Here is a 27569-nt window from a genome sequence, read left to right on the forward strand (position 1 = left end):
TAGCATTAGCATAAGAAAATATGGCACACAATATCCCATTCTCATTTGCAACCTGTTCGATCGGCAAGCCCACCGACAGCCTCCCGGCTAAGCTAGAGGCACTGTCCGAAGCGGGCTTCCATGCGGTGGAGCTCGCCTTTCCGGATATTCTGTCCTATGCAAAGGAGCTTCGAGGGGAAGAGGTAGCTGAGGATGACTATGAGGCACTGCGGGAGGTGGCCAAGGAGATTCGAGGAGTCTGTGATCGGTTGGACGTGAAGGTGATGATGTTGCAGCCCTTTGCCAATTTCGAGGGATGGCCCGAGGGGTCGAAGGAGAGAGAAGATGCGTTCAAGCGGGCGAAAGGGTGGATTAGTTTGATGGAGGTGCTGGGGTGTGACATGTTACAGGTATGCTGCCATTGCACTGCACACAAACTGTACACAGAGCTCCTTCCCTCATCCCCATACATCGACACATACACAACTCCTACACCAACCCATCCCCGCCAACTCCCCCATTTACACAACAACAACAACAACAAAAACACTACCACTAACCAAAATCCCCCTAGGTCGGATCGACAGACACCCCCCTCTCCTCCCTCTCCAAAACCCCCAGCCTGCACGAGCACATAATCTACGACCTCCAACAACTCAGCGACCTCCTCTCCACCCACAACATGCGCCTCGCCTACGAAAACTGGTGCTGGTCCAGCCACAGCCCGGACTGGGCCTCCGTCTACCACCTCATCAAGGCCGTCGACCGACCGAACATCGGCCTCTGCCTCGACACCTTCCAGACCGCGGGGGCCGAATACGCCGACCCCACCGCGCCGGACGGCCTGGTCCCCACCACCGACGGCAAGGCCAATCTCTCCACGTCCCAAAAGTTCTCGGCGAGTTTGGCGCGCCTCACCAAGACCATCCCCGCCGACAAGATTTACCTGCTGCAGGTGTCGGACGCGTACCGGGCAGATCCACCCTTGGAGGATAAGGTGGTGGAGGGGATGCGGCCCCGCGCGCGCTGGAGTCATGACTATCGGCCGTTGCCGTATACGGAGGGCGGGTATTTGCCGATCGAGGAGGTGGGGAGGGCGGTGTTGGGGACGGGGTTTAGGGGGTGGTTCTCGATGGAGGTTTTTGATGGGAAGAGGAGGGATGTTGACCTAAAAGGGTATGCGAGGGAGGGGATGGAGAGTATGACGCGGTTTGTGGAGAGGTGTTCTTCTTGAGGGACTTTGGATTCTGGATATCAAGATGGGGACTTCGGGGAGGATTCCCTGGTATAAATCTGTATGTATAGTAAACGGGATTGTGCAGAGAAGACAACTACGCGAGGTTTACTTGCACACATAATAAGGTGGAACATGGATATATTTTACCGAACGCCTGAACTATGCAACCTATACCGAACATGGAACATATACAACAATCATCGTGGCATCATTAAGCGTTGCTGGGGTAGGCAACCTTGTAGGTGGGGACGAACTCCTCCTTGATCGACCGCAGACTCACGAACCGCGACAACAGGTTGCCGCTGCCCGCCTTGTCGTTGGTACCACTGGCACGCGCACCACCGAAGGGCTGCTGGCCCACAACAGCACCAGTGCTCTTGCAGTTGATGTAGAAGTTACCAGCGGTGTTGCGCAGAGCATCGTCGGCCGCACGCAGGACCTCGCGGTCCTGGGCGAAGATGGATCCGGTCAGCGCGTACTCGCCGGTCTGGTCGATCTTCTCGCACATGCGGGTGAAGTCCGCCTCGGTCTTGTCGGCGTAGGTGTGGATCACGAGCACGGGTCCGAACAGCTCGCGAGACAGCAGAGGGTGGTCGGGGTTGGAGGTGCGGTAGACGGTGGGTTGGATGTACCAGCCCTTGGACGAGTCGTAGGTGCCACCGGCCAGCAGCTCCAGCTCGGGGTCGTTCTTGGCCTCGTCGATCACCTGCGCCAGCTTGTTGAACGACGCTTCGTGGATGACCGGACCGCAGAAGTTGGTGAAAGTGGTGGGCTCGCCCATGGTCAAAGCCTTGGTCTCGGCAGCCACGATCGAGAGGAACTCATCGGCGACGGACTCGGCGACGTAGGCACGGGAAGTGGCACTGCACTTCTGGCCCTGGAACTCGAAAGCACCACGGACGGTCTGCACAGCGGCGTTGCGCACGTCGGCTGACTTGTGGACCAGGTGGAAGTTCTTACCACCGGTCTCACCAACAATGCGGGGGTAGCTGCGGTACTTGCCCTCGGCGACACCGTTGGCGATCTGGCCGTACAGGCTGCGGAAGACCGAGGTGCTACCGGTGAAGTGAAGAGCAGAGAACTCGCGGTGGTTGAGGACAGTGTTGGTCACCTCGGCGGCGTCGCCCGGAACGAACTGGATGACGTTCTTGGGCAGACCAGCCTCAAGGAGGATCTGGTGGACGAGCCAGTTGGAGGCGATGGCCGAAGGAGACGGCTTCCAGACAACGACGTTACCCATCAGGGCGGGGGCGCCAGCAAGGTTACCGCCAATGGCAGTGAAGTTGAAGGGGCTGATAGCATAGACGAAACCCTCAAGAGGGCGGTACTCAACGCGGCTGCAACAACTGATTAGTTTGACCCTCAACAGATTCAGACGATTGACTCACTTCCAGACACCAGGGGAGTGGTGGACGGGCTGGGTGGCGTAGAGCTCCTCGGCGTACTTGACACCGAAACGGAAGAAATCGCACAGCTCGGCAGCGGCGTCAATCTCGGCCTGCCAAGCATTCTTGCCCTGACCGTGCATAGTCAAAGCCATGATGTCGTAGCGGTATTTGGTAGAGATCAAGTCAGCAGCCTTGAGGAAGATGCTGGCACGGTCGGCGAAGGAAGTGGTGGACCAGGTCTTGCGGGCCTCGAGGGCGGCGTCAATAGCGGCCTGGACATCGGCCACGGAGGCATTGGCGTAAGTGGCCACGGGGGCGTGGGAGGCAGGGTTGCTCTGGGTCAAAGTCTCGGAGCTCTGGATCTCCTTGCCGGCAATGACCAAGGGCACGTTGAGAGGGCCGTTCTGCTTGGTGCGGGCGAGAGCTTCCTCGAGAGCCTTGCGATCGGGGGATCCAGGGGCATAGTGTTTCTAGTTCATGGAAGATCAGCCAAAGCAACACCGACCAGTTGCCGCCAATACTCACGTTAGGCTCGTTGTCAATGCGAGGAACCTTGAAGGTGGCGTAGGAGCCCATGGCGCGAGAGCTCTGGCGAGCCATGCTGGCGGAGAGGGAAGCGCATTTGGGGAGACCCCGGGCGCGAAGGAGCAACGAAGACTGCATGATGACAAGCTCTCTTTCGCAATAAAGCAAGACGACGGCACAACACAAAAGAAAAAGAGAGAGGAGAGAAAGAGGAGAACAACAGTAGTGGTGACGCGGGGAAACACGAAGCTTTAATTGAAAGCGAGCAGGCGAGGACAAGCGGTTACTGCCGGTGGGCTGACTCAGCACCAGCCAATGGGAAATGCAGCCGATGCAAGGGGGTTTTTCGACCGGAACGAGACTGATTCCTGCCCGGGGAGTCGATAATCAATATCAACAGTCGGAAGTGCGTGGTGAATTGGGTTCAGATTGTCTGTGTGCGTAAGAGATTGATACGTTATCAGACCCAGTGCCACCGCAAGCTATCAGGAACACCGGCACATGCCGGGTGGGTCAAAGTCACCGGCCCGGTCACTCGCCTTCCAGAACCGCCCCAAATATCATTCCCAACATGCATTTTCACATAGCGATGAAAGCAATTAAGATGAACTGTCACTTGACTAACAGAAATTGCGTTGGTTCATGACATCGATACGTAGTTTGTATCTTAGAGTTTTGAAAACGTCTTTGAATTGCTTAAGTTCATTTCCCCAGATCGTCAGTGGGTCTTCCCCCGCATAAAGCGATAAGACAACCCCTTCGAGCCCGATAAGACCACAGCATCAGAACCCTGCACTCACGCCACCAATCAACACGGCAGGTCCTTCTCGTAGTAGTAGTAAAGTAGCGAAAGCATGAACCAGTCATCTCATATCCCACAGTGTCACTCAGCATGACTACAAGTCCCTCCTGAAAACAGTCAACCATCCCGTACCATACAGACGGACGCCACGAAACGAGAACCCAACTCAAGGATCGCGACGAAGGCCGTTCCTCGCCATTCGTCGGGCATCCGGATTAAGTCGCCGTGACACAAACCAGAAATCCACCGCCGTCCCCTCGTTCTCAAGCTGCGCGATCAACTCTCCGATCTCAAGGTAGAACCCGGCATAAGGCACATCTCCTCCATTGTTGGTCCGCCACCCATTTGTGATCCAGTGAGGCATATACTCTGTGATCCCACTCACCACTCGCTCCGAGTCCGATTTCACCACCAACCGTTGCACCGAGGTGCAGCTGGGACGTTCCTGGCGGATACGTAGACCGTCACGCAAGGCCCGACAACAGGCGCTGAGCTCGGACATAATTCTGGTGCGTGGGCCCGGGTACGAGTCTAATGCAGTCGAGACGTTGTTCGGATTGCCATATCCCCAAAAGACACCCACCGACGCGCGGCCGGTCGCATGGTTTCTCAAGCAGTCGCCGCTGATGGCGACCACCAGGGTGGTGCGGTCCGGGGCGCGGCCAGTACGTGGACCACCGGGGCTAGCGATATGCACCCAGCGTCCGGACTTGTATTCGATGCGACTGACGCCATTGTTGTACAAGGCTTGGTGGTCAAGACGTCGGGGGAGAACAGGCTCGTTGATTTCGACCATGGCGTCGCAGTCTTCTTTCGTTTGAGGTTAAAGTAAAGCAAGGCCTGGTAAATTCGTGCTTTGAGAACGTGTGGCGAAAGTTGGTGTAGAGCTAGAGCCACGAGCAGATCCTATAATTACAATCAACTTGTCAATTGAGCTACCTTGGCTGATGGACTTGGAGTCAGACCGCGAAGAGCCGAGGTGGCTGGTGATATGTGGCATGCGTCGAGACAGAGCTTCAGCACGAAAAATTAGGACGAGCAGCGGTGTCTCTTCAGTTGATAGAGTGTCAAAACGGAAAAGTTGTGGATGAGAAGAAAAAAGGTGTAAGACGCGTGGTAGGAAAACGCGAGATGGGAAGCGTTGGCATAACAAAACAGGAAAGAGGGGGCAGACACAGCGTTTGGTGAATGTATGCCGGTTGGCTCCAACTGGAATAGCCATCATCAATGTCCTTTTGTCTCAACGTTTCAAAGAACAGGTATCTCTAATTCTCAACATTATATACAAGCTCAGATTCACAGTAACTCATTCTGCCCGCAGAAGAATCACTTAGCAGTTTCACTCCAGCATTCCGACATGTTCCTCAGGCAATCCACCACCAGACCCGCTCCAGCCAGTTGCGCGGCTTGCGCTCAAAGTCGTTCTCACAGAGTTGATCTATCTCGTCCTTGCCAGTGAACACATCAACCTCCGACACCTTTGTCATCCACGGAGTCCGATACCACAGCTTGTGACCTACGTAGAAGACCAGGAAGAAGACAATGCCAATGTAAGAGACCAGGAAATCCGCCGCTGAGAAATTACCAGGGAAGAAGACAGCATAACCATTGGTGAGGGTCAGCAAGGTCACCATGAAGATCACATAGTATGTACCGTAAGGCTGAAGGGTAGTCTTGAACGGCAGTGAATCAAGCATGCCATGGAAGTCCATTGCCTTGCGAAAACGCTGCATTCACGTTAGCACACGGTTGAATGTTCGTCGCGATTGCAAAGAGCTTACCAAGTACGCAATGCCAACCAAGATCCAGCTGATGAAGCCACCGACAGTGGTAAGGTTGGTGAACCAGTAGAAGACATTTGCACCTGAGTTAGATAGATTGAGGAACGACAACAGCCCCACAGCCCAAGTAGCTAGGACAGCCACCCATGGTACTCCGTTCTTATTGCAGCGGGTAAACACTTGGGGTGCCTGCCCCCCGCAAGCGAGCGAGTATAGCGTTCTGGACCCAGCGAAAACCCAGGCGTTGCCCGATGACCAGGCAGAAGTCAGGATGGCTGCGTTGATGACATGATTCAAGCCCGAGATTCCTGCATTTTGAATGGCAATCACAAACGGACTTGCACTGGCAGTGGAGCTGCCGCTGGCCACCGCTGACAGGAGATCTGGATCATTGTAGGCCACAGTAACACCAATGACCAAGGAGCCCAGGACATAAAAGGTAAAGATCCGATAGATGAAACGATTGGTGGCCTTGGGGATGTTGCGACGGGGGGCTTCAACCTCGCCCGCAGCCGTGGTGATCAACTCGGGAGAGAAGATGAATGAGAAGCCAGACTTGATGAACGCAGTCCAGAAAGCCAAGAAGCGACCGGTGTTTCCGTCGACCAAGTACGGCTTGAAAGCGCCTGGGTGCTGCCAGTAGCGGAAGCCCAACCGATCATGGTTGGGACCCCCTCCAAAGAAAAGGACAATCCCCAAAATAATGAGCCCAATGATGGCGATGATTTTGAGAGCGGCAAACCAGAACTCGGCTTCTCCATACCAAGAGACAGCAACAATATTGAGGAGCAAAATGACTGAGCAACTGTTAGACGAGGAAGTCAACTCTAATAGTGAGGGCGAGGACTATACCAATGAGAACGATTGCAATCCATACGCCCACGTTGACTGAAGTGGTCCAGTATTCTATGATGATTCCCGCCGCCGTTACCTCACTTGCCAGTAACATAGCAAATGAATACCTGCAATTAACCATGAGTTACCATGTACGAAGAAACAAAGATGATAATCGATCTTACCAATAGTTATAGCCTGAAATCAGTTAGCAGTCGCTCACCCAACTAGTCTGGCAGTTTGGGGGGAAGGAGAACATACCAGCAGCAAAGCCGAGACTAGGCTCAGTATAGCGGCCAATGATATATGGCACGGAGATCCCCTTGATGGGAAGATAGGTGGTCATTTCACCCAGCATGTTCATCACGAACCAAACAACTGACGACATGGCCAAGTATCCCATGAAAAGCGGTGCTGGACCGACCGTAGAAAGAGTCGAGCCTGACCCGACGAAGAGACCGGTTCCAATACATCCACCGATGGCGATCAGTTGCAGCTGGCGGGACGAGAGTCCCCGATGGGTCTCCGTGTTGGGACCCAGGTGGACCTCTCCCTTGAGTGCCTCTGGATCTTCATAGTTGTCGACGTTGGGAGATTTGTCTTCATATTTGACCACCTCAGAGAACTTGGAGGTAGGAGCGGAGGCCATGATGTGCTAGCCAGGAAGACAGGAAGATCGACTTGAATGCCTTGAAGACCAAATGCCTGGTGACTAGGGCCATTTTATAAGATGGCTGCTGAAGCGGGCGGGGGGGGGGCGGGGCACGACATCCCCGGAAGGCAATTCTGGCCGCGCTTATCAGTATCAACTATCATCTATGATAATTTTACCTCAAAGTTTAAGCCAGAAATCGCCTGCATGACGCCCCTAGGGAAGTGGCGATTGGCCTAGATGTGGTCGGGGTGAGCGGTTTGTGTGGGGATAGGCACCTTATCTCCCTGGGTTGCTCTGTTGCTATACGAATGAGAAGGCAAAAGAGTTTGGGTGGGAGGGATCAAACCCAGTTCCTGCTTATCTCTCTCGGGGCGGAGACGGGCTGATGCAATCATGGCGCGCGATAATCAGCCACTATGCTCGGGCTGATTTATCTGATCTATACGGAGTACTGAAGTCTATAACAAGGCAGGAGATATTGTGCATGTATAAGATTTTTACGAAGGCTGCATCTTCGCGGCAGCGATCAATTGATGTCAGATCAACCTCGTGGCATTCCACTATGGAAATCTGGGGTCGAAACTCCGCATTATTGAATCCACCTCATGGTATGGTAGTGAAATAGTTTATTGTCAACGAGGAGTTTATGTTACCTAATGGTTTAGAGAAACAGTCCCTGGCCTGCCAAAGCTTGACCCATTGTTCATATCCCGCTAGACTGGATCGGGCCTAGATTGAAGCCCTCCGGGCCGATGGTCGAACTCTCACATCTCGTTGCCTGAGATTTCAGGAGAACCGGCTGTGGCAAGCCGGTTCTTACATCCTACAGAGCACTACCCCTTCTCTCTTGAGAGCTGTATATATCTCTATATGAACTGGGAGACACAGGGGGCATGGGTTTTTGTTATTATACAGCAGACCTTTTCACGCACACACACACACACACTCTCTCTCTCTCTGAAAGAGATGCTGGCATACCAACGAGTGTCATCTCTCGCTTGACCGGCCCGGTCAACCTGCTGTTGCTGCGCAGGTGGGGCTTCCGACCACCGGCCCGTCGACCGGGCAATAGCCTGGATACTGATACTTGATGCTGCAGTGTCCTGAATGGTGCTTGTGTTGACTATAGAGCCTCACAAAGGGGCCAGTCAGCAATGTGTCTGTGTGTTTCAAAGATAAGAATGTTAGTCGTTGGATCCTGGGTTTTTAGGTTCCTAGCTATCTTAAGTTTGGTTGAGCAGGGAAAAGCCTGGTAGATTTCCGAATCCCTCAGAGATTCGCCTCCCTCGTCGCTTTCTGCCACAATTTGACTTGCTCGGGGGTTTTCCCCGGTGGCAATTGTTGTAGCCGATCTACCCCAGAAAGCTAAGATGTTGGTATCGACCGGATTTAGAGATGTATACGACCAATATAGAAGGGGGTTTTGCGGGGAGTCGCAAGACAACGTATAGATGATTTAGACTCTAGAAAGTACAGTAGCTAATGCGAGGCATATTGCCAGTGGGTGGAACCTAAAGATAGCTCCTTCCCTCACGACGCATCTGCTAGTATATACATGGAGGAAAGACTAAAATGAGCCTTGAAGTTAAAACAATCTAGCGGATTGAGATTGAACTACTATGTGGTTGGTGTCGGCGTCAACTTACCCCGCGTTATCTGGGATGTCACCAAGATCGGAAGGCACCTCCGGTGCATCATCAACTCCCAACCGCCCCTCCTCAACTGAGCAGCGCCTCCGACATCGCTCACCTATGCTGGCTGATCTCTAGTTCTTTAGACAGGTGAATAGCCAGGAAAAGCTCAAAACCTGTATCTGCCGCAGAATTGGTATATTCTTTAATTCAGTCTGAGTCTGAGTCTGAGTCTGGTTACTCGACAACATACCTTGCATTCATACTTCCTTGAATCTCCTCCCAACACCAACATATTAGCCGTCATCAGTCCAATTCACAATGCGTATCCTGGCTGAGCCCAATGTTTCTCAAATCCTGCGCGAGTTAACTCAGTCGCAATGCCACGACTTTCTCAATGCTCTTTGCGACTCTCTCACAGCAGTCTCCAATGAATCGACCGCCCAAGAGACGGAACGCCTCATCCACCAGCCCCTCCGTAGCACCATCCTCACGAAGAGACAAAACCTCTCTCTCTTCATGCCCGTCTCCAACACCGCCAGCACGGGTATCAAGATCGTTACTGCCTCTCAGTCTCATGGCCTCATCGGAGTCATCAACATCTTCTCGCCCGAAGGTAGTCTACAGGGTCTCTTGAGCGCCGCCAAAATCACCGCTTTCCGCACAGCCCTGACCATCATGTCCCTCCTCGTTCGCTGCCAAGCCATGAGTAAGGAGAATGTAGTCATTCTCGGCTCTGGTCGCCAGGCGGAATGGCATGCTCGCTTAGTTCTCCTCTTGTTCCCAGGACAAGTACGTTCGATAACCATCCTCAACCGTGGTCGCAAACGACTGGAAGAGTTGGAGACGGAGGTTTTGGGGCAATTGCGAGCTACGTATCCGGATGTTGCAATCTCAACGGTCGCAAAAGATCATGTAGGCGACGACGTCTGGGAGGAAAAGCTGCGGGCGGCACTGCAGACGTGCGATGTCTTGTTCAGTTGTACGCCTGCCACAGAGCCGAATTTCCCGGCTTCATATCTACAACCGTTCCGGCAACGGTTCATCTCGCTGATCGGCTCGTATAAGCCGCATATGCGGGAGATTGATACGGAGACATTGCTCTCTGGCGGTGGGAAAGTCTACGTGGACTTGAAGGAGGCGTGTTTGGAGGAGTCGGGCGAGTTGATTCTAGCCGAGATGAAGGAAGAGCAGTTGATTGAAGTTGGTGCGTTGTATGGGGAGTTGGGTAGAGAAGTGCCGGTGGAGGTACCCCAGGGGTGCAATGTGGTATTTAAATGTGTGGGCATGGGGATAATGGATCTGGTCATCGGAAACAAGCTGTTGGATGTTGGACGGGAGAGAGGAATTGGCATGGAAGTAGATGGCTTTTGAAGCGATGGCTTGTTGACGGTGGCATTAGATATTGTGATCTATCTGATGACTTAGTAGTCAGTGGGTCAGCTAAATATAAATGAATTATCTAGCCTGGACAAAAGTACTGCTTGGTGTAAAATGGTGTGAAATTGTACTTATAGCTATGTCAGTACAAGATGCTTGTGTTGATCATGGCTGGTGGTGACTGCTGGCTGGCTGACTGACTACCGCTGGGGCGGAGTCAAACCCGCACTCGCTGCTTATCAGTTCGCCTTCTGGTTCCTCCCCCTTTGGAGAGGATGGATTAAACTCCGGGCCATTTTTTCCTATATTCCGTCAACACCGCCTTCTCTTCCTTCGGGATCATCTCCTACTTTCCTACTCTTCCTGCATACATACTTACCTCTTAACCCCCCCCATTCCTCCGGGCTGTCGCTTTTACGCACCCCACATGTCCATGCTCTAATCCCTACCATGCGCCTGTCGCTGCATCGCCCTCCTTGATTTCGAACAGCCATGGATGAGGGCTCAACCACCCCTGCTGGTATGGGCCCGCAGAAACGACCCCGCGTTTCCGAGGAGAATCGCAAACGAGCCGTGCGAGCGTAAGACGATATATTCTCCTGTCAGGGTCTTTGTCTCCTTACTCACTATACTCAATTTCCAGCTGTGATGGTTGTCGCCGAGTGAAGGAAAAATGCGAAGGAGGCGTTCCGTGTCGCCGATGTCTCCGCTATCAGCGACAATGCGTCTTTACTCATCCCGACCATGCGGAGAAGATCGCCCGGTCCTCCTCCATCTCGTAAGGCCACCAACCCTCCTCATCTTGAGTCTCAAATTTTCGAAAGTCTGAATTCAATAATGGCAGAGACTAATACAGCTACTAATCTAGGCTACTCGAACGAAGCACAGCTCTCAGAGGACATGATATCGCCGAGTCGGAGCGTGTCCGATGCATGGAGCGCATCCTCCAGCATTATGTCCCCAATATTTCCTTCGATGTCCATACTCTGCGAAAGATGGCCGAAGAGTTGAAACACAAACATCGAGGATCTGGCACAGAGGCATCTTCAACGCAGCTCGACGGCGAGGACCTGGAGGACCTGGCAATTGACGATGAGGATTTCACCATCAAGGCTCTGCCGGATAATACTACACGTGGGTGCTCTGGGATTATTTCGGAATGTACTTGGGTGGCGCTGACTCGTTTTTAGAATACTCCGGAGAATTTTCGTATCTCAACTTCTCTATGAAGATTCGACAGAAGATTGACGAATGGATGAAACATGCTGGACCAGAGGTATGCAAACTAGTGGTCGCCTCTCGGCGAATTACTCGCTCACTTCTTCCCAGGCATCCACAGAGACAGAGCCATTTGAAGAGCGCTGGCGGGCAACCCAATTACAGTCCGGATCGACCCTAGTATCAACCTCAGTGACCTGTCTTCCACCTCGGTTTGTGGCAGACTTTCTGGTGCAGATCTTCTTCAAGTATGCGCAGACGAATAATTTCTACGTCGAAGAAGACTGGTTGAAGGATAAGCTAAACATATGCTACACGGACCCATCGAGCCTCTCTTCTAAGGATGCAGGCACGGTATGTGCTATCCTGATGGTATTAGCGGTGGGCACTCAGTTCGCACACATGGAATCGGCCACACCTGTCAACCGCCTGTCCTCTAATTCTGCTTTTGCCGACGACCACCACTTCTCCGAAGATGATGTTGGTCTTACCTTTTATCAATTTGCATCGAAACTGCTTCCCGATATCATTGCCACAGCTTCCGTTCGAAGCGTCCAGGCTTGTCTTCTGATCGGTACCTATCTTCTGCCGCTAGATACGTCGGGTCTATGCTATACGTATTTTGGTCTAGCCCTGAAGATGGCCATTCAAAATGGCATGCACCGAAAGTATTCGGGAGAGGGAATGTCACCTCGCATGGTGGAGATCCGCAATCGTGTCTTCTGGACAGCATACACGATCGAGAAGTGGGTGGTCAATCCAACGTTTCAGCTGCTTGATAGCTACTGACACTCTTTAGGCGCGTCAGCATTCTCCATGGGCGACCGGTATCGCTATCCGATGCGGACGTAGATGCTCCCTTTCCAACTGACTTTCCGGGCTTGACTCCTTCTGGACATTTAGCCAATGACATAAACATGGTGACCCTCATCAAGTTGACCTTGAAACTTGGCCAAGTTGCCAACGAGATGTACGTGGCGATGTCTCCTAGGATCTCGCATATAGCTAACATAGAGCCAGATCTATTCTCCGCAAATCGCGAAAGAACCAACAATCGGATTGTCTCGAACGATTACTGAACCTTCGGAAATGCTTGGTTGATTGGTGGTCAACGTTGCCGGAAGAAACTAATTGCCGGGATCTCAATCCGTCTGGTCCTCTCTTTCGCTCCAATGTGCATCTCAAGCTGGATTATTGTCTGACTCGGATCTTCCTTGGACGGCCCTTCCTGTTCAGCAGCATGAAAGCCATTACGGTCCCGGGCGCCCCGGTCAAGACGCCTTCGGGTCTATCGAAGAATCGCTCCACACTAGTCACTGACTGTGTGGAAGCAGCTCTTGAGATCATCGACCTATGCCGTTTGCTGCGGGATGAGCCTGGTCTCGCCCGTGCTTCATTCACCGAGTTCAGTTCCTGCCGTGCTGCTCTTCTTGTCATTCTTGCCCAGAGCTTGACCAAACGCACAGAGCGGTTGCGCGAGGCCCTCGATAAAGGCATGGCCCTCATCAAGATTATGTCGATGGGTGTCGGATCTGCCCGATCCGCTGTGAGTGTCATTGAAACACTTGAGCGGGCAATTCGTCGCTTTGAAGAGTATAGTCAGACGCAACCCCAAGGCACTGCTGGCATGATGGAGTCGGCCTATGACCGCTTCAAGAACTGGGAAATGCTTTGGAAGACGGGACCAATCTCTCCCGACCCAATATCGTTCCCTGAGCAGTACCCATCCGGTGCTGGTGGACTGCCGCCTGTGATGACGCCTATGACAGGTCCATCAACAACTAATGAACCGGCAGAAGGGGAGCTTGCCAACCCCAGTATCCCTGACTCGACTGAGTTCTCTGTGTCTCATCCGCTGTCGGAGATGCCGCACTTCGGGCTTGATCATTTTGTTGCAAACTTGCCACAGGAATTGGGCGAATTCACCGCGATTCCGTGCTTCGAGACCGACAATCAGTCCAGCTTGACCGGGGAGTTGAAACCCGGGTCTTCCGACACGCGGTGGATGAATTTTATGAATGAATAGTGTTACCGACAACTGGCCGGTCTTTTGTGATTTTGACAGCGCTGCATTATTGGGGTCCTTGCTTGGCGGTTGTACTGCCATGGATCTGTTTTAAGATACCTAGATCGTGTATATTCATTAGTCCGTCTAGACACTTCGTCTACATAACATATATCAGAAGGTCCATCCTAAATGGTTGTAAAAGGCTAGAATTCAAGCTGAAATATATACATGCTAAGACTGGGATATCTAATCGAACACAACCTTCTTACCCGCAAACGAAGCCGTAGCCTTCTGTTCCTTGGCCTTCTTTGCTGCCTCCCAGGATGGGTGCAAGGGCTTATCATCCTGTGGCTTCTTCGGGGGTCCTCGCTGAGGCCGACCACCATCGTGCGGCGGCCGGCTGGACGTGGAACCTGCACCATGACCGAACCTCCCTCTGCCAATGGGGGTAGAATTGCCGTCTGTCGCTCCCTTTCGCGGATCCCAACCACCATCCCTCCCTTTCCTGCCTTTCTGTTGTTGTTGCTTGACATGGTTTGCTCCCGCACCGTACTTCTTCTCCCACAGCGCCCGACGCGCCTGTTGGCCCATCCGGTTCTTGCGTCGGGGTGGCTCAGCGGCTTCTTTGTCGACATCCTCGGCTTCAGACTCCGACCCCGACCAGTATCCGCCCATCATGAGGGAGGGCAAGAAGGTAGTGCTGGTCGCGGGCTTTGCGGTGCCTTTCTGGACTGGCTTGGCCTTCTTGGAGGGGGGCGAATCAGATTCTTCTTCCTCGTCTACCTCCGGGGAGGGAGAGCGCGAGATTGACATATCAGAGGGGGGTCTCCGCTGTAACATGCGAGTATCAATGTCGTCCTCGTCCTCGTCTTCCTCATCGTCCTCATCGTGATCGTCACCGTCGCCAAGCATCTGCCGCCGGGTATCGTCCGCGTCGTCCGCGTCTTCATCTTCAGAGCCTGACGCGAGTAACCCATCGTACATAGCGTAGTCAACACTCTCCGAATCGTCCATACTGACATCTCCGTCACCCTCCCCACTCGCGCGCTGCGCTCGTGACCGGCCGTCCTCAGCCTCGCTGTCCGAAACCTCGTCCGCCGCAATCGTTTTCCTCGGCTTCTCATCCTTCTTTGTCCCCTTCTTTTCAGCCGTCGCCTTCGCCGGCGCAGGCTTCGCCTCATCGATCTTTAATAACGACCGGATCCCGTCCATAATCCCCGGGAATACATTCTTGACTGGTGTCGACTTGTACAAGCGTGCCGTCACATTCGCCTCGAAATTACTCTTCGGTCCCTCCGCCGACAACTTGCTGCCCATGTGTTCCTGAAATTCCTTGAAAGTCGGCGACTCGGCGATCCGTTTCGTTTTGAGGAGCTGCTTGTAGAGGTATTTCTGCGCGGTTTTAATCGGGTCCAAGTCCTATTTGTAAGAAGTTCAAACATTAGCATTGCAGACCAAGAAGATACCGTCCCGGAAAAGACTCCACGACAAAGACCAGAAATCCCCCGCCCAGCATGGAGAAATGGAACGACAGTACTAGAGGAGTAGTACATACCCTCAAAATCCCCGCCTCCTCAGCCATCCTCTCCACAGCACCCTCCTTCCCCTCCTCCTTGACCTTCTTCTCCCGCCGCTTCCACTTCTGGCGCTCGAACCCGCGCGCCAGCTTCAGCGCCTTGGCCAGCGACTCGACGCCCTGGGAGAATTTCTGCTTTAGCCGCACGGTCTGGATGTGCAGGGAGCGGGCGTCGGATTTATCGGTGGCTTGGGTTGGGACATTGTTGTCCGTTAGATCGGAGAGTTTGCGTTTGGGCATTTTTTTGGGTTGTGTATATCGTTTGCCAGAAAGAGCAAGGGTTGTATGTTGGTGTTTGGTTCAAGATAAGGAAAGTTTTTTGGGGGATGCGGGATTGCGGCTGGAATAATTGTAACTGCTAATTTACATTTCTGCCAAGGCGGAGGAGGGATTTTTGGAACGGTGCCCGTGAAGAAGGCGGAGCGGGGTTTTAGGGGATGGGATTGGTTGATCGGGCGATGACTTTAGCGGGGCGGTTATTGGTGGGCTTTTTTGAGGTTTTCGATGCCATCCATCACGCATGGACCTGCCCGGAGACGGCTTTCTTGGGGTTGACGTAGTTTGGAATTGCGTTGACATTGGACTTGTGTCGTTGTATGTATGATTCATTGGGTGTAGCTGCGTTCGCCTCATAAAAGCCAGGTCGGAGACTGGGGGAGACAGATTACAATGGCAGTATCTAAAGGAAAGGCGGTTATTCGAACTACATCAAACGGTGGTCGAACATCAACGTCACAAATAATTCAGACATAGACGCGATATGTACATACAGAACAGATTAAGGGAAAAAAAAAGAAAAGAAAAACCATCTAAGCTAAACCTCCTATTTCTTCTCCTCCTCCTTGGGGGGCTCCGGCTTGGGAGTAGGGAGTTTGAACTATTAGCATGTTAGTGGGTTCCCTATTTGTATTGCTTCATCACCTGGAAAACGTACCGACTCAGGGGTCCGGTTGGTACCCGGACCAACAGGCTCCCAGGCGGTGGTGCCACCCTCGAAGTTCCGGAAGGCCTGTGTCAACTCGAGCGGCTCGATGACGATCCGCTTCTTCTCCTCGTCCCACCGCAGCTCCGTGTATCCGGTCAAGGGGAAGTCCTTGCGCAGCGGGTGGCCGTCGAAGCCGTAGTCGGTCATGATGCGGCGGAGATCCGGGTGCCCGGTGAAGAAGACGCCGAACATGTCGTACACCTCGCGCTCGTACCAGAGGGCGCCCTCGAACAGGCCCGTCACGCTGGGCACGGGGCTGGCCTCGTCGGCGTAGGTCTTGACGCGGATGCGCGAGTTGTAGCGCACGCTGAGCATGTTGTAGACAACCTCGAAACGCTGATCGCGGGTCGGGAAGTCGACGGCCGTGATGTCCGAGATCTGGGTGTACTCGGCCGCCGTGTGGTATTTCAGGAAGGTCATCGTCGGGATCAGGCCGGAGGGCGGCACGTAGATGCACAGCTCGTCCTTCCACACTGAGAACTGCTGCACGTGCTTCGGCAGGCATGACATGATGTACTGCCCGTACTTGTGCAGGCCCTCCGCCTTGTCCTGGTGCTTGTCGGCCGGGTTGACGACGGGGGCGCGCAGAGCTCCCTCAGCTGGTTTGAGTAGATTCACGGGTTAGTTTGAGGGTGTGGTAACATGATATTGCCCGTTGTGACAGGCGCGGTGGTCGCGGATGGAAGGGCCAGGGGTGCAATTGATGGACATACGAGAGCGCTGGGCGTGGCGCATGTTGGGGACATGATCGGTGACCGGGGTCGACGAGGCCTTCAACACAGTCGAGGAGAAAGCACGGGCGGACGACCGGGTGGCGGAGGACAAGGCACGACCGGTGCTCAACCGCATCAGGGAGCGAGTAGCAGCCATGACGACAAGGAACAATGGCTGAGAGGTGATGAGTTGGAGGATGAGAAGGGGGCGGAGACGAGGGGGGGGGTCAAGCAGCAGCAACAGCAACGGCGGCGGAGGTTCCCTTGCAATTGGAGCTTTTGCCCCAAGATGTTCACGGTCACGTGCATCGAGCATTGACATAAGCGGCCGATCCCGAGGAATTTCCTGATAGCCTCAGGCACATTATAGGTGCAAACACGGCAAACACGTGCAAACCCGATCAAGCAAAGCTTCACTTCTCGCTATTCTCTGTTCGCCTCCAACTCTCCTCTTTCGCTCTTGCGTCGTGCGTCCCTCCTCCTCCTCCTGCTGCTGCTGCTTCGCTTGCTTCTCCTTCCCTCCCTACAACCCGCCCCAATTACCCCACGTTTCTATAATCACTTTTCCGGACTCGGTCCTGCCTTTTCTTAAAACCTCTCTTTCCTCTTGGGCGCTCATTTACTTGCCTCTTCTGCTCCCTTTTCTCTTTGACTCTCATATCCTCTCTCTTTCCCCCCTCCTCCCTCCCCTTCCGCCCCGGTTCGGTTGATGGGTGTTAGTCTTTACTTGTGATCGTCGTCCCCGATTTCACTTGTACATCTCACAGTCTCCCTTCGACACTACATCATGTCAAGTCGTCAACAGATTGATTCCGTCATCGACGATGATGACGAGTTCTGGTACGTGTGGCCTTGCGCCGTTGGGTGCTCGAATTCTCAGGCTTACAACCTTGACTTCTTCTAGCCCTCTCTGTATCGAAGAGTTCGATCTGTCGGATAAGAACTTCAAACCTTGTCCCTGTGGATATCAGGTACGTCTTTCGCTCTCTTACGTGTCCGCCCTTGCCGAGTCAACCAGCTTTCTTCGCGTCTGGCTCCACCGAACACCCCGTCTCAAATCTAATTCGTATATATTCGCAGATCTGTCAATTCTGTTACAACAACATCAAGACCCACAGTGAGGAAGGACGTTGTCCCAACTGCAGACGTGTCTACGATGAAAGTACCATCCAATACAAGGTCCCTGATGCCGACGAGTAAGTCGCTCCCGCCGCAAGTTGATTTGCACCAACCCTCGGACCGGTCTTGGCATTAACCGGTTTGTTCCGCAATTTTCTAGATTCAAGGCAGATCTCGCCCTCAAACATCGCAAAGCCGCCGCTGCGAAAAAGAAGGAGGCCGAGAAACGCGAGATTGAAGCCTCCAGTCGGAAGAACCTGGCCGGCGTCAGAGTTGTGCAGAAGAATCTCGTCTACGTGATCGGTCTCAACCCCACAATACGGGACGAGAGTCAACTTCTGCAGACGCTGCGCGGCAGAGACTATTTCGGTCAATATGGTGATATCGAGAAGATCGTCGTCAGCAAGGCAAAGCCTGGTGGCAATCCGAACCAGGGTATCGGCGTTTATGTGACGTACGCGAGAAAGCAGGATGCCGCAACTTGCATAGCGGCGGTTGATGGGTCGGCTAATGGTGACAGGGTGTTACGGTAGGTGGATTCTCCGCGCTTCTGACCGGGCGCGTTGCGATCGGCACTCGGGAAACTAACAGTAGTAGGGCGCAATACGGAACCACGAAATATTGCTCGTCCTTCCTACGCAACGAACAATGCCACAACCGAAACTGTACCTTCCTGCACGAAACTGGGGAGGACAGCGATAGTTACAGCCGCCAGGATCTCTCGTCCATGAATACCCTGTCAAGCCAACGGCCTAACGGTGCTCCTACTGCTCCCGCCTACGCCATCCCTCCGCACGTTACTCGAACCTCTGCTCAACCTTTGTCGCAACCGATGCGTCGTCAACCTAGTCGGGACGATGCAGCCGGCAGTCGGGTCCCCGATGGCCCCGCTCTTCCCTCGTCGGCTAGTTGGGCAAACAAGGACGCTGTTCTAAGTCGTGCTAGACGGGCTAGTCTCACAGGCAGTCAAGCGTCACAGAGCCCTCGGCCTGCCACTGCTACGGTCGCGCCTGTTCTGGAAGAACCGAAACCCGTGGAAAAGTCGCCGCCCTCTACGCAGCAGGAGCCCGTTGAACAATCGCCCTCTCCTCTGGAGCGTAGATCCTCGACTCCGCGTTCGCTTGAGCCTTTGCAGACGCCCCCACAACCTGAGACTCCATTGCTGGACAACCTTGTTAAGGCCGTAAACTCACCCGACTTCAAGTTCATTTTCTCGGCGGCTGGTCTGCCTGCGGAAGAGATTGCCTTGATTGAGAACCATCCCTCTTTCATCGACCCGTATGGTGGCGTCAAACGTCGCGCCATGCGCGAAAAAGCCGAACAAGAGCGCGCCAGACGGGAACAAGAATTGCTCCAGTCAGCGGCTGCTGAGGAAGAGAGTCGGGAGAGCGGAAGTCTGCAGTTAGGTGGTGAGCCCGATGATGTTGTTCCCCCTCGGGGTCGCAGCGGCCGCGAGTCTCACGGTGCTATTCAACCTCCCTCCCAGCAAGGCACAACCGAGAATTCCACCGTGGGCTCTCCTGTGTCTGCCACAAGCCACCAGTTCCAACAACTCAACCAGCAACTCAACCTAGCCGGCCGCAGCTTGACACCCCAACAACAACAGCAGCTACTCATTCTGAAGTCCGCCAACGACCGTGCTGCCATGGACCAGCTTCAGGGCGGTCTCAGCTCCGCTGCTCTTGATCAAGCTGCCCAGGTTCGCCAGGGTCTTCTCCAGAGTCAGATGGCGCAGTTGAATTCGCTACAGGCTCAAAATCGCCAGAATTCCCGTTTCTCTTTCGCCAATGAGGTCAACTCGAAGAATCTCCCTAATGCTCGCATGCTGAGCCAACAGGCATCGTTGATGCAGTCTGTTGGTACCCCTAATCCGCTCGCAGCGCCCAGTCCACAGCACGGACTCAGCGGTGGCTACTTTCCCAGTGGTGTACAGGGTCCACCCCCTGGCTTGAAGACGGCTGGTACGCCTCCGATCAGCGGCGGCGGTATGTTCGCCCAAGGACACGGTTTCACCACCAACACTAGTCTCGGACTTGGAGCCAGTATCGGCAAGCAGGAAGCGAACCCCGACTTGATGCGTGAGTTGCTGCGTGGCCGCAATGGTGCCGGTGCCAGTGGTTTGCAGGGTCAAGAGGCCGCTAAGCGTGAGTTCATCCTTCCTTTCCTTCAGCAGCACCAAACCCCCCCTCCCCTGACTCCTGCCAATAATGGCCTTCTCAGCTCTTTCTATGGCTCTCAGCCGGGGACCTTCTCCGAGTCTGGGCCACAGAAGCAGAAGAAGAAGGGGAAGAAGCACAGACACGCTAACACTTCCTCCGGTGGAGGTGGTGTAGTAGATCTTGCGGACCCGAGCATCCTACAGGCGAGGATGCATCAGAATGCTGCTGCTACTGCTGGGCAAGCACTGTACGGGAGTCAGGGCCAAGGTGGGTACAATCAGACCATGATGTATGGCGGCGGGTTCAACCGCTGGTGATTGTTTCCCTTCCCATTTCATCTTATCCATACGCCTACATAATGCCCTAATTGCCTTGTCGTTCACCCTCCCCTCCCTTCTCTTCCCGTTGCTCATGATGACTACCCTTTTTCTCTGCATGTAACTCCGCTACCTTGCGCATGCCTTTTGCGCTTCTATCTCCTCCCCCGTTTTCTTTTTGTTCCTGATGACATGATATCATACTTATCTAGATGGGTCTGGGATATGATCTCTTATCTTTCTCTTATTCCTCATTGCGATGTTGCCCTTTCTCATTCGATGTTGAAACCTTTGCGACATATTCCACTTTGCAACGATGCATTAAGCAAACGGCTCTTGAAAAAACAAGGAATTCGGGCGGGGCGTGCCCTTGGCGTTATCTCTCATGGAATTCTTCGATTCTGCGTTGTTTTTATTTGACCTATTGTATCTCTGTCTTCCTCTTGCTTATTGCTTTTGCTGTCCTCAATTCGCGCGTGCAGATATGGCGTCCTTGCACCCCATGGGCCCCTTGTGTTTTCCAGGTCCACTGCAAGTTGGTGGCTATCGTTTACTTCTGTTGTTCTTGCATCCATGCTGCGTTGACCTATCAGCAACTTGGTGGCCCAATCGGTCTGGTCATGGTTTTCATGTACGTTAACCTCCCTGCCCTGGCTTTTCATAAACACAAGCAGGGTCCTCTATCCGAAACCAATTTCTCACAACCACTGTTCATTTAGACACTATGCCTTGTGTGTCTTCCTGGCCACATCGGTTGGGGACCTTTATGTAATTAATTGCCTGCCTGCCCCTTTCGTATCTGCGCGTCGTCTCGTTCTGTCTTGGGAGAGTCTTGTCGGCATGCCCTGTCTGTTCTTATCTTGCTGCTTTTGCCGTTTGGATTTCGTCATTCTTGCTCTGGTCACCTCTACATGACACCACACCCACCCATGTATCTCTCACTTGAAGATGGCTAACCGGGCCGGTCTCATAGTTGACGAAGAATTCCCTCCTCTGGGAGCGCCGCCAAAGGACAAGCGTCCTGTTGACAGCTTCGGATATCTTATTCGCTCTCAATTCGCTAGCGACTCGCAAAGCTCAGCTCGTGCTGGGACCCCAACGCTGCCCCCCGGCCTTCCTCTTCCACACGCGCACCCCGCATCAGCCTTGTTTCAGAGTCCTTTGAATCCGTCCAGTCCAACGACTTCGGTGTCCGTGCCGCCTGGCTTGAACCCACCATTTTCTCGACTGGGGACCCCATCTCAGGCGTTTCGGGGAGACATATCCCGACAGCCGTCGCCTGAGGTAAAGGATACCCCTGACGATGTACCGGCTTCTAGTCGCGTCAAGAATGTGTCGGAGATTTCACTAGGCTCGCCTGTACCCAAATCCACAAGCAAAGCTCGCTCGCAAGCCAAGGGTGACCTAGCTGTTGCAACTGAAAAGAAACCCATTGGCGCTTCCAAGCCTGCCTCTGTGATCGAGAAGGTTGTTTCCACCCCGGTAAAGTCGAAGCCTATCAAATTGGACCTTTCCCTGGGGACTCCTCAGGATGCCTCTAAAGCAGATCAATCAGTTCCTAGCACGCACGGGCCAGCCCCAATTTCCGCCATCGGCTCTCGTCCCAATACCCCGTTGACCGGTGTCTCACGGGTTTCCGATTCTTCTGCTCCACGGCAGCCAAGGGTGCTTCGGGTGGTTGACACGCCTAAGACAGAGACTCCGCCCCCTCCTTCCGCCCCGCAGTCTGTCTCTTCTCTACCAGCTGCCAACAAAGCTCGCTCTAGACGTCCTAGCATATCGTCCATGAGCAGGCCAGATACTCCGGGCGATTTCGGATCCGAAGCCGACCTTTACACATCGGCATCCGTGTCCCGTGCCAACTCCCCTCCCGCTTCCTCGCGAATTGGCTCTGCTCCTGTCCGGGCTATCACCAAGAGTCAGGCTAAGAAAGAGCGACGCCAGAAGGCCAAGGAAGCGGAAGCCAAGAAGCAGGAGACTTCTACTATCGCGGAAGAGCCAGTCCAAGCTCCCATCATTGGCCGCAAGCGAAAGACTAAGAAGACTCCTGTGACCACTCCCGACACTCTGGCTGCAGCGCCAGAAACCGCCGAGGAAGCTGGAAAGCCCGTCACTCCGGCTAGTGCCGAGAGCAACGACAAGGTAGAACAGCGAGCTGAAGCTGTCAAGAAGGCCAAATCCAAGGAGAAGGCGTCGAAGGAAGTTAGTCCCGCCCCTGTCGAGGTCAAAGCAACTCCCGAGCCCAGCACTCCTGCTGAAGCTTGGCGTTCAAAGAACACCGTCGAACAGTTGATCAAGGATGCAGAGTCCAGCAGCAACGGTTCCATCAAGGACCTGTTCGCCGAACGAACATCCCCTTTGCAAGTTTTGCTCGCCCAACTCCACAAATCGGGCCACCTAAATCTGAATCATCACCCCTTGTTTAACCCCACCAATCTCAACCAGCGGTTTGACATGAAGTGCACCTCGGACGACTATGAGATTCTGAAACAGCCAATTGAACTTGCCGAGGAACACCGAAAGGCTTTGCTCCGTGGAGAGCCCATTCGTATTCACTCGGACCCTGGCTTGTTGAAGGACCGCTGTCTGATTACCCCTCGCGGCTGTGTCCTTCGTCATCTGTCGCAGGAAGAGGAAGACCGCTATCTAGCGCTGGAGAAGAGCATTGCTTGGGCAGTTGAATCATTTCAGGAATACTCGTCTGCTCCTATCACGGAACCAGATGTGACCAATCGCGTTGGTGGCCTCGATGCTCTCTTCGCCACACCGGAGAATTTCAATATCTGCTGGGCGGACGAGAACTCGGTTACCCTTTCTGCTGTGTCCGCGTCAGCATCTCTGTCTGGTGCGCCCGAGGTGACCGATTCGGCAAGCATCCCTGCCCCGCCCAATGTTCTCTCGGCCATGGAAGCGGACAGCACCCGAAGCCACAATTGGGCCGTTGCCAACACCGCCGAACTGGTGAACGCAACGGCCACTTCGGTACGCTCCTTTGCCGCCGCCACGGCTAAGCATATGTTGGGTGCAGCGGGCGTTGTCATGGGTAGTATTCCCGATCTGGACGATGTGGTGGGCATGACGACCGAAGAATTACGCTCCTTCGCGGTCAAATCGCAGAAGGATCTGGAGTCGTCGCGCAAGGAATTGGACACGATTGACAAGAAACTCAATGCTCTGGTGAAGCGGAACCGTAAGCTCGCGCAGCAGGCTCTGGCCACGACCGTTGAGGGCTAAGGCGTTGTGGACTGACGGTCTCTCCTTTCCAACTGTATCAACATTTCTCTCTTTTCTGTTTATGATGAGCGCGGCTTCTGCCTCTGTATTTCTATAAGGGCCTGTATTTTTACCCATGTTGCAGGAGTAAGTTCGATTGCATGGCGTCTGGGATGGATGGATTGGGTTGACAGCCGGTTACACATAATGCATCATACGTTGATACTCTCATAATTGCATAATTGAAGCGAACGAGTGGGTAAAGTCAAGGTTACATCGATTCTGATTCTGTCTCCTGGGCGGGGATCTGCACTGCACCTCCTCCCACTAGTCAATTTAATGCTTGTTTGGTTTGTTTCTCCCGCCAACCTCCATCCTTCATCCCTCTCCCCATTTATCCGGTTCTACGTGGATTCGGTCGTACAATTGGCTTTAGTCTTCATCTTTGACATGCTTCAATGACCTGGTGAAGCTTCCAAATCGCCAAGCGGAGACCCGAGTAACCAAATATCCAGCACCGCATACCAGAGCACAAATGTGGCCTGTCCGATTGCCGTCCGAACATTCCGTACAACCAGCTTCCCCCTCCCTTGGCTCCGTCACTTTGACTTATATAGTCTAGTCGCTCAGACTTGGACCCTTGCTGCAGGATGACAAGACGTCACTCATTATTGTCTCGGCTGAAATCCGATTCTTCCTGGTTGTCATCGTGAAATGAGATAAAACCCCCTCTTCTTGCCTGCAAGTGGAGCGTGGATCAAGAAACAACCATCATCATCTGCAAGCTCCCTCTTTTCCCTGCTGAAGCAAAAGAACAACCATGCGTGCGTTTTCCACAAGAGCTACCACGCTTTTGGGCGTATTATTCTTGCCCTCAGCGAGCAGAAGCCAATTTGTTCGTGATCTGGGTGCTGAACAATGGACGCTCAGCAGTGCCGCGTTGAATCGTACGGTGCCGGCCCAGTTTCCATCTCAAGTACATATGGATCTCTTGCGGGAGGGGATAATCGGTAAGATCATGGTTTTTCTTATTTGCCAACTGGCTTCTGGGCTGAGATTTGCTGATGGTGTTCAATATTTACAGATGAACCGTAAGTATTAACCCTGCACCCTGCTTTGATGATCCCCTGCTTTTCGTGAGGGATACTGCACGTCGTTTAGCGGTCTTCTCTAACCAGATTCTGCACAGATATATTGATTTGAATGATTTCGATCTGAGGTGGATTGCGGATGCCAATTGGACGTATACCAGTGGAAAAATCGAAGGCTTGTAAGTGATTTCCTTCTAGTACCTTTGTGATAGAGATTTGGCTTTGTTTTGTGTGGATAGTAATTTGAGCTGGCTAATCTGATCTTTGGTTACTATAGAGGAGAGGACTATGATTCAACGTGGCTGGTGTTTGACGGGCTGGACACGTTCACCTCGATTTCGTTCTGCGAGCAATTCGTCGGGGCGACGGATAATCAGTTCCGACAGTACATGTTCGATGTCTCTTCCATTCTCAAAGACTGCCCTGAGGATCCAACTTTAAGTATTCAGTTTGGTAGTGCGCCGAATATTGTGGATGCGATTGCACAGGACCCGAGTGCGCCGAGTTAGTGCCTTTTGTTTCTCCTGAAGATTGTTTTTGATATGGGGATGAAGAGCTAATGATAGTTTAGCATGGCCCGAGGGAGTCCAGATCACCTACGAGTATCCTAATCGGTGGTTCATGCGCAAGGAACAGTCGGACTTTGGCTGGGACTGGGGCCCGGCGTTTGCGCCGGCTGGACCCTGGAAGCCTGGTTACGTGGTTCAATTGAAACAGGCGGCACCGGTGTATGTCCGCAACACGGATCTGGATATCTACCGACTGGGACAGATCAATTACCTCCCGCCTGACCAGACCCAGCCGTGGGTGGTGAATGCTAGTCTGGACTACCTGGGCTCTCTGCCAGAGCACCCGTCTATGGCGATTGAGGTGAAAGATCTACAGTCCGGGGAGATTCTCGCTTCACAGCCTCTGACGAACATCACTGTCATCGAGGGCTCCGTCACGGGCGTCACGGTTCTGGAGGGAGTTGATCCGAAATTATGGTGGCCGCAAGGCCTGGGTGAGCAGGATCTCTATAATGTGACCATTTCGCTTACCGATGGGGGGAATCACTCCATCGCTGAAGTCACGAAGCGAACAGGCTTCCGCACGATCTTCCTCAATCAGCGCAATATCACCGACGCTCAGCTGGCGCAAGGGATCGCTCCCGGGGCGAACTGGCACTTTGAAGTCAATGGACATGAGTTCTATGCCAAAGGATCGAACCTGATTCCACCGGACTGCTTCTGGACTCGGGTTACCGAGGACACGATGACTCGGTTGTTCGATGCAGTCGTGGCGGGCAACCAGAATATGCTCCGCGTCTGGTCCTCCGGAGCTTACCTTCACGACTATATTTACGACCTGGCGGACGAGAAGGGAATCCTTCTGTGGAGTGAATTCCAGTTCAGCGACGCGCTGTACCCTACGGATGACGCTTTCTTGAAGAACGTCGCTGCGGAGGTAGTTTACAACGTCCGACGAGTCAACCACCACCCATCTCTGGCCTTATGGGCCGGTGGCAACGAGATCGAATCTCTGATGCTGCTGCTTGTCGAGGCGGCCGATCCGGAGTCGTACCCTTTCTACGTGGGCGAGTACGAAAAGCTGTACATCAGTCTCTTTCTGCCGCTCGTCTACGAGAACACGCGGTCCATCTCTTACTCCCCCAGCAGCACCACCGAGGGCTACCTGGACATCGACCTCTCCGCACCCGTCCCCATGGCTGAGCGCTACAGCAACACCACGGAGGGCGAATACTACGGCGACACGGACCATTATAACTACGACGCGAGCATCGCGTTCGACTACGGCACCTATCCTGTGGGCCGGTTCGCCAACGAGTTCGGCTTCCACAGCATGCCCAGCCTGCAAACCTGGCAGCAAGCGCTCACGGACCCGGCCGACCTGACCTTCAACAGCAGCGTAGTCATGCTCCGCAACCATCACTATCCCGCCGGCGGGCTCATGACCGACAACTACCACAACACCTCGCTCGGCATGGGCGAGATGACCCAGGGCGTGCTGGCCTACTACCCGACGCCAAACATCCCGTCCGACCCCTTGGCCAACTTCAGCGCCTGGTGCCACGCGACCCAGCTCTTCCAGGCGGACCTCTACAAATCGCAGATTCAGTTCTACCGGCGTGGCAGCGGGCGGCCAGAGCGCCAGCTGGGGTCCCTGTACTGGCAGCTCGAGGACATCTGGCAGGCGCCCTCGTGGGCGGGGATCGAGTACGGCGGCCGCTGGAAGGTCCTCCACTACGTGGCGCGCGACATCTACAAGCCCGTGATCGTCTCGCCGTTCTGGAACTATACCACCGGCGCCCTGGACATCTACGTCACCTCGGACCTATGGGCGGCGGCCTCGGGGAGCGTCACCCTTACCTGGCGCGATCTGTCGGGCAAGCCCATCGCCTCGAACGGCGGCCTCCCCACCAAGCCGCTCCCCTTCCACGTCGGCGCCCTCAACTCCACCCGTCTATATCGGATGAACATGAAGCAGCAGCCCCTGCCGCGGCACGAGGATGCCATCCTGGCGCTGGAGCTGACCGCCACCGGGTGCTTGCCGAACACCGACGAGGAGGTCACCTTCACCCATGAGCAGTGGTTCACGCCCGTGTTCCCGAAGGATCTGGATCTGGTTGATCCCCGGTTGAGGGTTGGGTATGATGCGGAGTCGGGAAAGTTCGAGGTCGAGGCGACGGCCGGGGTGGCGCTGTATACTTGGTTAGAGCACCCGGAGGGGGTGGTGGGGTATTTCGAGGAGAATTCGTTTGTGGTGGTGCCGGGTCAGAAGAAGGTCGTGGGGTTTGTGGTGCAGGCGGACGAGACGGACGGGGAGTGGGTGCATGATGTGACGGTCAGGAGTCTGTGGGATCTGAATGGGGGGGACAAAGGGAGGCGCGATGATTTTCGTGAAGATGGGATCTAGTACTCAGTAAGCGGTTAGGGTAGTGTATAGAATTAAATGGAT

General features: G+C 54.0%; 10 protein-coding genes across 10 annotated transcripts; 5 read left to right on the forward strand and 5 right to left on the reverse strand.

The window, feature by feature from the left end:
- Window positions 1–20: 20 nt before the first annotated feature.
- ASPACDRAFT_1864193 (sugar phosphate isomerase/epimerase family protein) lies at window positions 21–1213 on the forward strand (the record flags this gene model as incomplete). The annotated part of the gene is made up of 2 exons (XM_020197836.1): window positions 21–389; window positions 554–1213. 2 exons carry the CDS (start codon window positions 21–23, stop codon window positions 1211–1213), a joined length of 1029 nt encoding a protein of 342 aa, XP_020058998.1.
- Window positions 1214–1340: 127 nt separating this feature from the next.
- Window positions 1341–3382, reverse strand: prnC (delta-1-pyrroline-5-carboxylate dehydrogenase prnC). The gene is made up of 3 exons (XM_020195677.1): window positions 3130–3382; window positions 2605–3074; window positions 1341–2553 (listed from the first exon to the last, which is right to left on the reverse strand). The coding sequence occupies exons 1-3, from the start codon at window positions 3265–3267 to the stop codon at window positions 1428–1430; spliced, it is 1734 nt and encodes a 577-aa protein (XP_020058999.1). The 5' UTR covers window positions 3268–3382; the 3' UTR covers window positions 1341–1427.
- A 715-nt stretch (window positions 3383–4097) lies between these two features.
- Window positions 4098–4727, reverse strand: ASPACDRAFT_39972 (putative ribonuclease H1; the record flags this gene model as incomplete). The annotated part of the gene is made up of 1 exon (XM_020200681.1): window positions 4098–4727. One exon carries the CDS (start codon window positions 4725–4727, stop codon window positions 4098–4100), a length of 630 nt encoding a protein of 209 aa, XP_020059000.1.
- Window positions 4728–5295: 568 nt separating this feature from the next.
- ASPACDRAFT_23326 (uncharacterized protein) lies at window positions 5296–7195 on the reverse strand (the record flags this gene model as incomplete). Its single annotated transcript, XM_020199188.1, has 5 exons — window positions 5296–5658; window positions 5713–6509; window positions 6565–6674; window positions 6732–6744; window positions 6808–7195. The coding sequence occupies 5 exons, from the start codon at window positions 7193–7195 to the stop codon at window positions 5296–5298; spliced, it is 1671 nt and encodes a 556-aa protein (XP_020059001.1).
- A 1574-nt stretch (window positions 7196–8769) lies between these two features.
- Window positions 8770–10248, forward strand: ASPACDRAFT_1864202 (putative proline utilization protein PrnX). Its single transcript, XM_020197837.1, has one exon. It carries the CDS (start codon window positions 9154–9156, stop codon window positions 10204–10206), a length of 1053 nt encoding a protein of 350 aa, XP_020059002.1. The 5' UTR covers window positions 8770–9153; the 3' UTR covers window positions 10207–10248.
- A 456-nt stretch (window positions 10249–10704) lies between these two features.
- Window positions 10705–13456, forward strand: ASPACDRAFT_24305 (Zn(II)2Cys6 transcription factor; the record flags this gene model as incomplete). The annotated part of the gene is made up of 7 exons (XM_020199259.1): window positions 10705–10793; window positions 10856–10990; window positions 11081–11346; window positions 11403–11488; window positions 11542–12176; window positions 12230–12400; window positions 12451–13456. The coding sequence occupies 7 exons, from the start codon at window positions 10705–10707 to the stop codon at window positions 13454–13456; spliced, it is 2388 nt and encodes a 795-aa protein (XP_020059003.1).
- A 165-nt stretch (window positions 13457–13621) lies between these two features.
- Window positions 13622–15357, reverse strand: ASPACDRAFT_1885742 (BUD22 family protein). Its single transcript, XM_020198404.1, has 2 exons — window positions 14994–15357; window positions 13622–14857 (listed from the first exon to the last, which is right to left on the reverse strand). The coding sequence occupies exons 1-2, from the start codon at window positions 15252–15254 to the stop codon at window positions 13685–13687; spliced, it is 1434 nt and encodes a 477-aa protein (XP_020059004.1). The 5' UTR covers window positions 15255–15357; the 3' UTR covers window positions 13622–13684.
- Window positions 15358–15742: 385 nt separating this feature from the next.
- ASPACDRAFT_75789 (complex I 30 kDa subunit family protein) lies at window positions 15743–16947 on the reverse strand. Its single transcript, XM_020204543.1, has 3 exons — window positions 16713–16947; window positions 15949–16598; window positions 15743–15891 (listed from the first exon to the last, which is right to left on the reverse strand). The coding sequence occupies exons 1-3, from the start codon at window positions 16867–16869 to the stop codon at window positions 15838–15840; spliced, it is 861 nt and encodes a 286-aa protein (XP_020059005.1). The 5' UTR covers window positions 16870–16947; the 3' UTR covers window positions 15743–15837.
- Window positions 16948–17385: 438 nt separating this feature from the next.
- Window positions 17386–23770, forward strand: ASPACDRAFT_75793 (CCR4-NOT core ubiquitin-protein ligase subunit MOT2). Its single transcript, XM_020204544.1, has 6 exons — window positions 17386–17552; window positions 17617–17683; window positions 17793–17908; window positions 17992–18360; window positions 18429–19975; window positions 21281–23770. Exons 1-6 carry the CDS (start codon window positions 17500–17502, stop codon window positions 23539–23541), a joined length of 4413 nt encoding a protein of 1470 aa, XP_020059006.1. The 5' UTR covers window positions 17386–17499; the 3' UTR covers window positions 23542–23770.
- Window positions 23771–24340: 570 nt separating this feature from the next.
- ASPACDRAFT_39980 (beta-mannosidase mndA) lies at window positions 24341–27527 on the forward strand (the record flags this gene model as incomplete). The annotated part of the gene is made up of 5 exons (XM_020200682.1): window positions 24341–24530; window positions 24605–24611; window positions 24710–24790; window positions 24889–25115; window positions 25183–27527. 5 exons carry the CDS (start codon window positions 24341–24343, stop codon window positions 27525–27527), a joined length of 2850 nt encoding a protein of 949 aa, XP_020059007.1.
- Between the last annotated feature and the right edge of the window lie 42 nt (window positions 27528–27569).

The sequence above is a fragment of the Aspergillus aculeatus genome, assembly GCF_001890905.1.
Source record: "Aspergillus aculeatus ATCC 16872 unplaced genomic scaffold ASPACscaffold_3, whole genome shotgun sequence".
Classification (NCBI taxonomy): Eukaryota; Fungi; Ascomycota; class Eurotiomycetes; order Eurotiales; family Aspergillaceae; genus Aspergillus; species Aspergillus aculeatus.

Coding starts and splice junctions, on each gene's coding strand:
- ASPACDRAFT_1864202 (XM_020197837.1), top strand. CDS start 9,154: ATGCGTATCCTGGCTGAGCCCAATGTTTCTCAAATCCTGCGCGAGTTA.
- ASPACDRAFT_1885742 (XM_020198404.1), bottom strand. CDS start 15,254: ATGCCCAAACGCAAACTCTCCGATCTAACGGACAACAATGTCCCAACC. Junction 14,858..14,993: donor AGGAGGCGGGGATTTTGAGG/GTATGTACTACT, acceptor TCTTACAAATAG/GACTTGGACCCGATTAAAAC.
- prnC (XM_020195677.1), bottom strand. CDS start 3,267: ATGCAGTCTTCGTTGCTCCTTCGCGCCCGGGGTCTCCCCAAATGCGCT. Junction 3,075..3,129: donor GCATTGACAACGAGCCTAAC/GTGAGTATTGGC, acceptor TCCATGAACTAG/AAACACTATGCCCCTGGATC. Junction 2,554..2,604: donor CACTCCCCTGGTGTCTGGAA/GTGAGTCAATCG, acceptor CAGTTGTTGCAG/CCGCGTTGAGTACCGCCCTC.
- ASPACDRAFT_75793 (XM_020204544.1), top strand. CDS start 17,500: ATGTCAAGTCGTCAACAGATTGATTCCGTCATCGACGATGATGACGAG. Junction 17,553..17,616: donor GACGATGATGACGAGTTCTG/GTACGTGTGGCC, acceptor GACTTCTTCTAG/CCCTCTCTGTATCGAAGAGT. Junction 17,684..17,792: donor CTTGTCCCTGTGGATATCAG/GTACGTCTTTCG, acceptor ATATATTCGCAG/ATCTGTCAATTCTGTTACAA.
- ASPACDRAFT_75789 (XM_020204543.1), bottom strand. CDS start 16,869: ATGGCTGCTACTCGCTCCCTGATGCGGTTGAGCACCGGTCGTGCCTTG. Junction 16,599..16,712: donor GCGCCACGCCCAGCGCTCTC/GTATGTCCATCA, acceptor TACTCAAACCAG/CTGAGGGAGCTCTGCGCGCC. Junction 15,892..15,948: donor CCAACCGGACCCCTGAGTCG/GTACGTTTTCCA, acceptor ACATGCTAATAG/TTCAAACTCCCTACTCCCAA.